Genomic DNA, 12,587 nt, shown 5'->3' with positions numbered 1-12,587 from the left:
TTTTACAGCTGCAAAAATGCAAAAGGGAGCAATAGACCAAGTATTGAAATAGTCTTTCCATGCCCAGGAGGATTTGTAATAGGTTTGGAATATGCGGGTTAAATGATTTTGGAAAGAGGTGAGAGAATAAAATTCCAAGCACTTCACTGAAGACAATACTCCTTGCTGTTCTGTGTACATAGATAGTGAACACTTAACAGTTAACCGTTTCACTGCCAAGGTTAGTTTCCACCATTTTGGCCAAAAGAAATTTAACATTTTTCCAAATTTTTAAACAACGATTTCTGTCAGCTTTGTAGTGTTCAATTTTAAGTTGATGTTGCTCAAGTAACGTTAACCGTTTAATACTGCCCCCCAACATATCTTCCAACTTTGCAGTGCACTACAGAATATAGCGATTCAAATTTGTATCAACGTCTTATTTTACACACTGAAATCATTTTTTTTACTTAGAGAATATAATCTTTTACATTTTCTTTAGGTTTTTTTACAAGGGAAAATAGAAGTGAGTCACAAAGTTGTTTTAGATGGATAGGGGTGAAAACCGGCACCACAGCAGTCTGTGAAATCCAATTCAATTGCATTGAATTTGACTAAGTTGTTTTAGATGGATTTTGATGCACCACTATATTCTACTGTAATTCAGTAACTAATCAATGATGCACACAGAAAATTACAGAGTTCTGGAGAGAAAATTGAGGCTGAATTAAAGTCCAAAATGGCATAGGCATTGCAAAGGTTAAATAAATGAACTTCCCAAAGGTTACCGTAAAAACGTACCAGATTTTTGAGACGATAACGCCACAACCAGGGCTGGATCAATTTCGCAAGGTAATCCAGCCGCCGACGACAGCTCATACACATTCATTGCAACCTGATAAAAGATTGAAATACGGAGCAATATATTGTAATACCATTATGGTCAGTGGCACAGGTCACACCCAAAGTGATCTTTATTACATTACATCATCCTTCTAGCTGGTGTACCCTTTCAATTGTCACTTCGATAACGATCACGTATGTTTCAGATCTTTGAAAGCAATTTGTTACAAATATATTGTATATGGTTATATACAACTGAGGCCACCAACTCCTGAATGAAAGGCCCACAAGTATTCTTTTACACTGTGCAAAGACCACTTCTTGAGCAATAACCTCCAGCTTTTGCCTATAAACATTATTGGAGCCACTAACAACCATCGTGGGACAGATCCAGTGGACATGAGATTTTTGGAAAAAGAATGGTGAATCGGTGTCTGAAAAGAGCAACTTTATTGTACTTATTTCTTAATGGCGAGATATAAAAGGACCAACCTTGTGTTAACATGTTTATTTGCAGCTAAAAAAGCCTAATTTCTAAACTTCCACCAGGTACAGAAGCCTTATATTATTCAGCACCTGATTGACCTATTGTCTAGTGCTCCCTATAACGACGTTACCTTCATGTCAGTCTCTCTTGGTATGTGATCCTTGAAGTCTTCAACAGAACTTACAAGAAAAGGAATGTGGTAAGACAAGACCTTAAAAATAAAATGAGAAATTCAAAATATATTAACAGTTGAGTTAGAAAGCATGTTTTACATACCAATTTGTTTTGTAACCAAGTAATAAGCAAATAAATATATTTAAACATTTAATTATAGATGCCCCTTTAAAATTAATAAGATGCATGATTTTGCTACAATGTAAGGCTTAACTGTTGAAAACATATTGCTTGCTTCAGCCTTGTAAAAGTATTTCAATTAAATGTTGCATCAGACTCATTACCTACCTACAATGTGCCTTAATCTCTATTCCATATTCGTACCAGTCCAAAGACACACGGGCAAATATTTACTAGGAGGTGCAATGCAATAAGAGAACTTCTAGTATAAGAAGACCCCTTACTGACGATTTCAAATTGTATTATAGACCACTTCGTAAATAAGGGCCGTTATCTAGACCTGTGATAAAAGTAGACGCATACTACTGGTAAATTATGTTCTAAAGACCACAAAGTGCCTTCTATTTCAAATATTACTAGCAGACAGTAGGTTATTGTATAGTTTACGCTTTAGAGTGCAACAAAACAATAAAATACATAGAAACCAAGCTATTTGATTGCTCCCAGTTCTGAGAAGTAATGGCTTAGAAAAGCTCAGTAATTTGAAGCGATAACAGGTGCTAAATTAAAATAAGTGATACCAATAAAATTAAAATAAATGAAAACAAATTTAGCCTATAACAGTAATCGTTCTTTTAGAACAAGTTATCTGCCCATTAATGCTGGGTTAATCTAATCAAGCTTTAATGGCCAGGTAATGTCCTACTCGGATGGGATTATGACAATTATAATGTCAATGAAGCAAATTATTACTTACATCTCTCAGTGCTTCTTGTGCAAGTGAACGGAAGGATAGAATAACTCCAATTATGGTCATTCTCTTCAAGACGCTGTCAACAGCTGCACAGCAAAAAAACAGACACATTTAGTATATATCCACTATACCTACATAGCAAATTTATCAATGCATTTGGTTGCCTCAGAAAGATTCAATCACCTTAAAAGTCAAAATGTTGCGTGTGTGTCCTGTGCAAAATAATGCTTTTCTTTTCCCTAGATCCTATGAAATGCTCTCTCATCGCAACACATTATTACCCTTTACATTTGTCTGTTTGGTTAATGATACCATCATTTGTTGGCAAAAAATAAATAAATCATTAAACCAGTAGTTCGGATGGACAGATCAGTATCATGGTCAAAAAGATGTCACGACTTCAAAAAATCTTCAAAGCACTTGGATATACAACGTAGATTTTCAACATTTACAAAATATATATGTAGCCAGGTCTTTCACCGTCCCCCTTATCTCCTGGTTGGTAGTGCGCTTAGAGAGGAGAGAGATTTGCACGGCTGTGGGAGCGAGTGGCTGGTTGCCGGTAATCAGCAGCACTGCGTGCAGGCAAGGACAGGGAGCTCGTTGCTTCGGAGCTCCGCGGCGGACGCCCAAGCAGGGCGCAGCCATTAGACTGTTAGCGCATGTACGGTGGCCATCCCAGGGAAGTTGCGCATGCGCAGTGATGACAGAACCACGGCGGCCATCTCCTATGTTGCTCCACAGGGGAACTACACTCCACCGAATGCCCCAGGAGCTGAGGTTATTTGGGCAATGTTAGTCAATAGGGCTGCCAGGATCTCCTGAGAGGAGATGGAGACTTTTGGCACGCGAGGAGGCGGTTGGAGACAGTTCGTGTCAGTTGGAGCCAGGACAGAGAAGGGGTAGGTAGGGTCTGGGTGTCAGTGGCAACCAGATTAGGCAGATTATCCCCTTTAGGTCACAGATAAACCCTACTCACACTCAGCTTGTGGTTGCTGCAGGGAAAGCCCATAGGCAGGGACACTTTCCCAGTATTGTGCAGTGTCAGGGACAGTTATTACGCCACACTGTGAAGCATAGCCTGTGGTCTGGGACCAGATCCAGGCATACATCACCAGAGACTATTCTATTGAGGAAAACTCCAGTGGGAAACCCCTACAGAGGAAACCGCCTGCGGATCAGGGCGGAAGAGGATTAGTCGAATCGCGCTGTGGCACCACGTCGCGGATCCACGGACTCAGCTCCTCAATTGACCTGGTCTAGACAGACCAGGGAGGTATTACCTACATGTGCACCAACGGCCCAACACACTGTGTGGGTAGCACTATCCCACACATGCTCTTTGGGGAGGGAATGGTCTGTGGACACTAACAGGTTAAGTGCCCAGGCACTCCAGTACTTTGGGGGTTGTTACTTTGGGTGGTAGCATATTGTATTGAGATAGATAGATAGCATTACATTACATTTTAAGTTATGGTGGGTGAAAAAAACAGCAAAAACCCTCCACCGTTAGCATATAGCCAATAAAGAATATCACTTGATAAAGACCTAGTGGTTGAAACGCGTTGGTGGGGGTCGTGAGTACCCCATTATGTAGCGGTCAAACTTGGATCCAATAAATCGTCAAGTATATGGGCACCCACTCTGCTTAAACTCATTTTTTGATGCTCTGGTGTAAGTAGTGCTTTGTTTTTCCTACTACCTCTATTAACAATGTCACGAGACTGGATAAATACCTCCCTGTATATTCTACAGTTTATAAATCATGTTATCACAAAAGATATTAGATGAATCGTGCATACATATTCCAAAGCAAATTGTATGTGGTAACAATTACCTACATTTCACCTATAATAAGACATAGCACGCCACTGCAATTAGCTCACTATGGCTCTGGGAGGGACTGTGCCGATAACCTTTACAAGTGCCCTGATGACGTACCAGGTGCATCATGGCAAAAACGCTTGTTTGCTAGGTAATAACCAGGCTAACCGTTCCAATGGAGTCCACTTCTGTTTGTGTCATCTGAGGATGGCAAGGGTCATGTGAAGACTGCTGAAGTGACCACATGACTACAAATGTCAGAAGTCCAGCACATAGCGGGTTAAAACAACTCAATGTAACTGGCTTCTTTTTAGAGATTTAGCTCCCCTTTCCACCCCCTCCCCTTCCCCCACAAAATGCATATTTCACATTAGTTTCTTGTGCAATTGTCCTAATCAAAGTGTGCGCGGCGTTTACAGAGGCCCCGCACTCTTCAGCACGAGGCCTCCGTAAACTCACTTACCAGGCTTCGGTCCACGGGTATCCATGGCGACGGGCGTCATTTGATGCCCACCGCCATGGTGACATCACATGACCCCACAGCATCATTTGACGCCGCATTAAAAAGGTAAGGGGGGGCGCGACCCAGGGGAGGGGGCACAGCGCAGGAAGTTTGCACTCCACTGTTCTAATCCATTTAATTCTATGTTGTATTGTCCTTCCCCATAATCCAGATTCATTTTGCTGCCTTTATCCAAAGTAACAAAAATGGAGAAAGTCCGGATCAACAAACTGACTTTATATTATATACAACAGGTTACAGTCAAATCAAAGGATTAGCAAGGTAAAAAAAAAAAAAAATACTCCGAAAAGATTTGTTCAATATGGAGATATAAAGGGTATAAAGCATTCATAAATACTTGTCTGATGGTGCATATCATCTATATTTAAAATTCTGTCGCAATAAGTTTAGCTTGCAAGTTAGGCTTTGGCCAGGCTGGGAGCGCGCACGTTGGCACAAGAGCGCACTGGCACTCGAGTGCTGTGACGTCATGCGCTCTGCTGGGCCGTGCTATTCCTAGCCAGCTAGTTGCACACGTGGCTATGAGGTCACGGAGCTGGTTCGCCCTCATTGGGCGAACGGCTCACATGACTCGCCAGCGAGCGGCAGAGACAAATTTACTTGTCTCTGCAAGCAGCTGTGCGCTGTGCGCTAACAGGTACGCGCACACGCTGGCCACACACTTGTAGCAATGTGTGTCATCGCGGCGAGCGCTTTCTCAGCATCACCCTGGCTGCAGGCCAGGAGGAACTGCTCCTGTAACTTGGGTAAATAACCAACATTACATGTTCGGAGGTAAATATGTTGGAGCACAGACATAGAATTGTGTTGTACCTTGTACAATACCACAGGGGGAAAAAAAACACACACGCACGCTAAAATTATTAAGGAATGATTTTCAAGATACACAGTTGTCACAAGATTTTTTGTATGCATGTTGTCAACATCCTTAATGTATGCATCACCATCAAGAGCTAGATAAATTGAATTTGGCATGTGTTTGCGTGTTAAAACGATTATACCAGGTATGAAACTGTAGATAAGATGCTATTGAGGTCATGAAGCACAATAAACAAGATCGGCGCGCAATCATGTTAAGTGGGAAAACACTTACATGACAATCTTTTGAAAAGGGCTGCCATCTGCTCTGGTTTGTCAAAGCTGGTCCTCATCTGTGTTAAAACCTCCACATTCTCCACCACAAGTTTCTAAAAAAAAAAAATACAAATGAAGATATCCACTGCAAATCTTTAGTGAGCTTATAACAGTGTACAGTATTTTCTTGATGAAATGCATGTTCCAAAATGACTCATTGCAAATGTAATGTGAAAAAAGTTTTCAGTGTCATTCATAGCTCCCTTTGCAGGGACCGGCCAGCCAATAACAGAAGTGTGCCCTTAGCCAGCCAATACCAGAAGTGTGCCCTTAGCCAGGTAATACCAGAAGTGTACCCTTAGCCAGGTAATACCAGAAGTGTGCCCTTAGCCAGCCAAGTCCCTTAATTCGCAGGGCTCATTGTTAAGCTCTCCATACAATTGGCCCATGCCCACACACAGCAGGTCGCCCCCTAACTTCCAGCCTAAGTCTGGACCCCAAGAAAGCTGTCGGCGGACCTGGTAGCATGTTCAAATTATTTGGCAGTAATGTTTACAAGAAACCAACATTAAATTGTAGGAATTTTAGATAATGGATAACGGACAGGTGTCATTGTTCAACAAAATCTGCTCACAATATAAACCCGTTTGCAGCGCGAGCACGTTATCGCCTGGGGTTGCAGTCATGTGGTCACGTGAAGGGAGATCTACTTTGGTTTATTTCAAATATTTTTCAAACACGCTACTCACCAAGAAACTCAGTACTAAAGTGCGTGTAAGAACTTAGGCAGGACACCCACCCCTAACCTACAACCAGGCCGTACCGGGGGGAAAAAAACAAAAACAAAAAAAACATAGGTGAACAACGAGGAAGACCAACAAAGGGTGGGAGGCAGTCAGGGTATTAGGATCTGCTGCAATCATGTTCTTCCCTTACAAAACTAGCAAAAATACCAGGACACGCTCTGTATATCAGGTCACCCATAAAGGGTTACTATAAACGACAAATTGATTTCCAAACTAATTTCACAGGAATTAAAGTTTTACCTTCCAATTCTTAAAAATCAGTGAACTCCTGAAGAGTGCGTAATACTTTACGGACAGAGCCATTTTCTCTTCCTTAGATCAGTGAATTAAGATATTACTTGCAAATTGTAATATTAATAAAAAATAAATATGGCAAGTAGTCAGTCACGGAGCACTTCAAAAATAAACAGCCAAGCTAAATGTAGATTACCCCCACAGTGAAATGCGAAGGCAAGAGTACTTAACAAAACCTTAGAGTGAACTCCAAGTGGCTCTCTTGGAACTCTCGAGGAGTGCAAGAGATAGTTGGCTATTGTCACTGCCTCTTTAACTCAGTCAGCCCTAATGTGACCTCTGTGCAACAATTATGCCAATGCATATGAAATGGCAAAGACCGGCATCTTGACAATCTGGCAGGAGACAAAGCAGAGGCAAGCAGAAAAGGGCATGTACTGGGAATTGTATCCACTCCAAGTGAAAGACAAGTTTCATAAATTAAAGGCTCACTGAAGGAATGAAACTGGAGTCTTAATGAAACAATCCTTTTGTCAATATTGTACCCAACAGACAGCTTCTTGGCACAAGATCTCAGTGTAAGTAGGTACTACTACCTAGCCTTCATCAGGACAGAAGTGTTGTACAAAAGAGCATTTGTATTATTTCAGCCATAAATAAAAGAAAATTCCATCTACAATCTAAAGCCATCGCACAGACATCAGCACCGCACACTAAGAGAAGGAATGAGGCCAAAGGAAATCTGCAGTTATCTACAAAACTACATTGAGAGCCTTTAGTAATGAAAAGCACGTCCGGAATCAGAAATATTACAAAATAGTTCAAAATAAGTAGAATACAGGCATCATTTAAAAAGAAACAAGTACCTATACACAAGTATTTTATTATGAAAATACAACAAAGAATTTCAAAAGAACTAACAGGGTTAGTTCCGTAATCATTAGTTTAATATCAAAAAGCATTTTTTTCATTATAAGAATTCATAGATTAAATCAGGCTTTGGAAACCCTTGAGACTTGTACAGTACAGTATACACATTCAACTGTTCAGTCCATGCTACAGTACGCCATGAACAGGGGTAGGTTGACACTTTTTACCCACCGTAGCCTTATTATTGGTGGTCTAGTTAGTGGCCTATAAGCAGCCTCACAATGCAGAAAAAAAGTGGCCATGCTCAAACTGACAAGTCTAAAAGAGTGAACCATCCATCTTTGACAGGGCCTGCTGGTTCTACAGCAGGCCTGCACAACATGCGTCCCGTCTGGCCTCTCTGTGCGGCCCGCGATGACTCCGGCCGGGCGCCAGTTAATTAAATAAATAAAATAAATAAAAAGTTAACCCCCCCAGTTTTGCGTTGCGCGAGTCGGCGGCAGTGCGCAGGGACAGCAGCGTGAGGAGGATGCGGCAGCCGTGAGTATTTTTTTTTTCAATAGCTGGATGCCGGGGGGCGGGGCTTTAGAGTAGAAGGGATTGGTTGGAGGTCATAGCATGCCGGGGGGCGGGGCTTAGTACCGGGGAGAGGATGTGCTGAGCTAAGGTGTGTGTGGTGTGTGGTGTGTGGTGTGTGGTGTGTGGTGTGTGGTGTGTGGTGTGTGGTGTGTGGTGTGTGGTGTGTGGTGTGTGGGTGTAAAAAGGGCTGCTGTGGGGTGGGGCAAACGGTGTGGTGGGGGGAGAAGGGGTGGGGGGAGAAGGGGAGACGGGGAGAGAGAGGAGGCAGAAGGGGGGAGAAGGGAGAGGGGGGGCAGAAGGGAGAGAGAGGGGGGAGAAGGGAGAGAAGGGGGAGAAGGGAGAGAGAGGGGGGGCAGAAGGGAGAGAGAGGGGGGAGAAGGGAGAGAGAGGGTGGGTGAAGGGAGAGGGAGGGGGGGAGGTATGAGGAGGGGAGGGGTGAGGTATGAGGAGGGGGAGATGTAATGTTTATTTCTGTATCACAATAAGAAAACAGTTAAGTAAAAGTTGCGCGCTAAAAGATATTTTTTTCGTGGTTGGTGTGCTATGGGTTCGGGGAGGGCCTGCTCCTTTCATTTGTCCCGGGCCCCATGATTTCTGTTGGCGGCCCTGTGGGTGATGTGAGGTGCAGGGGGGGAGAGGGTAATGGGTGATGGGAGGTGCAGGGGGGGAGAGGGGGAGGGTGATGGGAGGTGCAGGGGGTGATGGGAGGTGCAGGGGGGTGATGGGAGGTGCAGGGGGGTGATGGGAGGTGCAGGGGGGTGATGGGAGGTGCAGGGGGGTGATGGGAAGTGCAGGGGTGACGATTTGAGGTGCAAGGAGGGTGATTTGAGGTGCAAGAGGGGGTGATTTGAGGTGCATGGAGGGGTGATTTGAGGTGCATGGGGGGTCATTGGAGGATCAACTGTTCCATATTAAATTTATTTGCGTATAGTTATTGCAGTGTCTGTAGGAAAAAGTATCCACAGCACTCCCGCCGCGATCACTAAAAGTTCACGTTTTAAATCCATCTAACAAAAATGATAAAAATGGGCAACGTTTTGGGCCAACACGGTCCTTTGTTAAGCTCCCAACAGTGTAATCTAATCCAGCGGTGCGCAAACTGGGGGGCGCGGGTGGTTGCAGAGGTCTCGCTCTCTTCCCCGAGGCATTTAAATTAAATTCCAGGGGACCGCGCGAGGCCTCTGCAACCTCTACTTATCAAGGTTTAGCCGGCTTCGAGACGCGTGGCCCTGGCAACATGTGACGTCACGGTTTGCCTTTGGTAGCGCGGCGGGTCACGTGCCGTCACACGACCCTGCGGCGTCTTTTGACGCCGAGCGAGGTGGGGGGGGGGGGGGCGCAGGAACAAAGAGAGCAAGGCACGGGGGGCGCAGCAAAATAAGTTTGCGTGACCCTGATCTAATCTACACTGCCTTTTTATAGGCGAGAAGATGCAAATTGTGTGCCAAAGCGCCACACTTCCGGTTCTGAGACTAACTTTTATTGATATTCAAGGGAGTGCTGTGGATTCTTTTTCTACATTTGCGATTTTGAGGTGGTATGGCGAGTCCCATCCTTCTGCGTGTACCTCATGAACCAAAGTCATTTTTCTTTTTGAACTATCAAGACTGTCGGGATCTGGATGTTTGAGGGCCCCAAACAAACACTTTTAGTTCCTATAGTATTAATATGCATTTTAAACATCTGGAAGTTCATTTAATATGTGTATCCTTTATTTATTTTTAAACAAAGGAGATTTACAGCTGCCGTTTATAGGCTGCGATTATACAGAAAAACACATGTGGTGTCAAATTTTGTAAACGCATCAACTGTCTTCCGCTTTGCAGTAGCAAGTGGGGAGATGGTTGAATTTGGTGCAGCCACTTATTACGTACGTATGAAACCTGTTTTTTGGGCGACACCACAGGCGTTTTTCTGTATGATGTTTAAAATTATGTTCAAAATGCATATTTATACTAGAAGAACTATATCCATAAAAACAGATGACTCAAAAGCTTCAGATAAACAGAACAAATTAATAAATGTAGTAGGTTTCATGAGTTATTCTGTGTTTGGGTTAAAAAACATTTTCATTTTTCCTCCTCTCCCAAAATGAGCATAGTTCATAAGTTTGGCTTGTGATTTTTATGGAAATCCATGAAGCTATCTGATGTCATTTATGGTTTGTGATTTTTTGTGAATGATGTCTCTAAAGACCTCACTGGCAATCATTTTCATTTATCTCTGTGTAGAGGTTTCTAAAGGTACCAAAAAGTTAAATCGAGTAATTTGCCACCACAAATTAGTGTCATCCAAGCTCAATATTGTCTTTGTGCACCACCAGTCCACACAGCTGTTTAAGTTATGAATGGCGATTCTTAAACAACTTCTCAGCCAGACCAGGACTCTGAGACAACTACCCAAAGTTTAATGCAATCAGAAATTAGGTGCATTCCCCTGTGTGCATCAGCATTGTTTTTCCCCTTTAAATCTGGCATGGCCAGTGGTCCCTCTTAGGAGAGGTTTGAACAAAGGCAATAACCCAAAAACAAACAAAAACAAAACCAGGTGTATTCTTTCCTATACCAGGTGTGAGTATGAACACTTAGAGCAGAGGTAGGCAACCTATTATTCAATGTAGCACAGGTGTGGCGAATGAGAAGTGAAAATCGCCACACCATGTAAACATTGAGAAATTAGGTTGCTCAATCGAACATTTAAAACACACACTGTTCGTCTGCTACACTCACCTCAGCACTATCACCTGCTGCTTCCCTCACCTCTGCACTATCACCTGCTGCTTCCCTCACCTCTGCACTATCACCTGCTGCTTCCCTCACCTCTGCACTATCACCTGCTGCTTCCCTCACCTCTGCACTATCACCTGCTGCTTCACTTCGTTGACGCATTCAGAAAGCGGAAACCAGCATACGCCGTCAGGAAAAAGTTTATTTTACTGTGGGAGCTGGCAAACTCAAATTCGCCACACTTTCATGGCCAATTCGCCACTTGTGGCAATTGGTGACAGGGTACCCCACTTCAGAGTTAGAGTATTTACAGTGTCATTATAATTTGCCTAACCACATTCTACACATGCATTGGTTTTACCTTTTCCAAAACAGGCAGATCGTATACTTATTTTTTATTCAACAATCCCTGTTGCTTGAAGGGAAAAAAGTAAGGGCTACAGAAATACTGTGAAATATTACTGTGTATGGAGGCTGCTCATTACCTTAAGTTCAGCCACTTGGGAAGAAATATGCCACATTAGACTTTCACTGAGAAACTTCATGCCATATGGTCCCAACAGTTCTGAAAGTGCTCTCATTTCTGGGGGGGAAAAACACAATAAACTATTATAGAGAAACATATCAACACATTGCACATTTTAAAGTTTTCATAATACCTTTAGTAAAATAGAAGCCGTGATTCAGCAGTGCACAAAATCATATTTTTTTTTTTTAACTAGAAAAATTCTATATTGTACATTTTTTTTTTACACAAACAAAACGCGTTTTGCAGAACTGCGCGATACTGCCTAGAAATGAAATATTAATTGTCAGTAACTTCTCAAATATTTAGAATGGTTATGGTCTGATTTTAAAGCAAAGATGGTCAACTACAGGAGATTAAAAGGCAGCTTTAGATACAGTAGGAAAGTGAAGGTTAGTTCTATATTATGTAATACAGGATTACAAATTTCATACCACAATTATCTCCCTCCATTATAGAAACCAATTCCAATGTCCCTGAACTATTAGATTGAAGGTTTCGTCCTGTTAGGAAGAATATGGTTGCCATTTCCTATCCCAGAATCCCTGCTTGTCTCATGCACAAGTGCACTCGCATTAGAGGTTTAACACATGTAGCTTTAATTTCATTATCTGCTCTATTATTCTGGCTAATCCTGTAAATAAAAACTCCCACTTGGTAAACTTTAAAAAAAAAAAAAAAAAAAAAAAGATAGGAAAGAAAATCTAAACCGATTTTGGATCAGCCAAGTAAAACTGAACCATTAATAAACAAATGGAAGACAAAAATAGATTGTTATTCAGAAAACACTCTACTAAATTATACCCCAAACCTTTAAACACAGCCATCTTTTAGTGCTCACCTGATATGTCAGAGTATTCTTCCGCATTAAATGTCAGTTCATTCTCTGTGGGCAGGTTTACAAAGGCTTTCATTGCTGGGAAATATGCTATATGGCCATTGCTAACTTGCCTCAGTAATGTTTCCAAATACCTAGAAGAATAAAACACATTTTTAGACTAATAAACGTAACTCGGACGTACAGCAACAATCATATCCTATTTTAGCCTTTACCAATACCAAAGCTGA

General features: G+C 42.4%; 1 protein-coding gene across 9 annotated transcripts in view; it reads right to left on the bottom strand.

Moving 5' to 3' along the window:
* The window catches only part of NCKAP1 (NCK associated protein 1), a 110,642-nt gene that overhangs the window by 16,817 nt on the left and 81,238 nt on the right, over positions 1–12,587 (bottom strand). For all 9 annotated transcript variants that reach the window (XM_075608874.1, XM_075608876.1, XM_075608877.1 and 6 more), the window contains 6 exons: positions 12,361–12,491; positions 11,479–11,576; positions 5,798–5,891; positions 2,361–2,443; positions 1,440–1,520; positions 781–874 (listed from right to left, as the gene is read on the bottom strand). In XM_075608874.1, coding sequence (XP_075464989.1) covers positions 781–874; positions 1,440–1,520; positions 2,361–2,443; positions 5,798–5,891; positions 11,479–11,576; positions 12,361–12,491 — 581 coding nt within the window. The remainder of the gene's footprint in view (positions 1–780; positions 875–1,439; positions 1,521–2,360; positions 2,444–5,797; positions 5,892–11,478; positions 11,577–12,360; positions 12,492–12,587) is intronic.

The sequence above is a fragment of the Ascaphus truei genome, chromosome 7, assembly GCF_040206685.1.
Source record: "Ascaphus truei isolate aAscTru1 chromosome 7, aAscTru1.hap1, whole genome shotgun sequence".
In the NCBI taxonomy this organism is placed as follows: domain Eukaryota; kingdom Metazoa; phylum Chordata; class Amphibia; order Anura; family Ascaphidae; genus Ascaphus; species Ascaphus truei.
The sequence above is the reverse complement of the archived record's forward strand: the minus strand, read 5'-3'. Positions and strand labels throughout refer to the sequence as shown.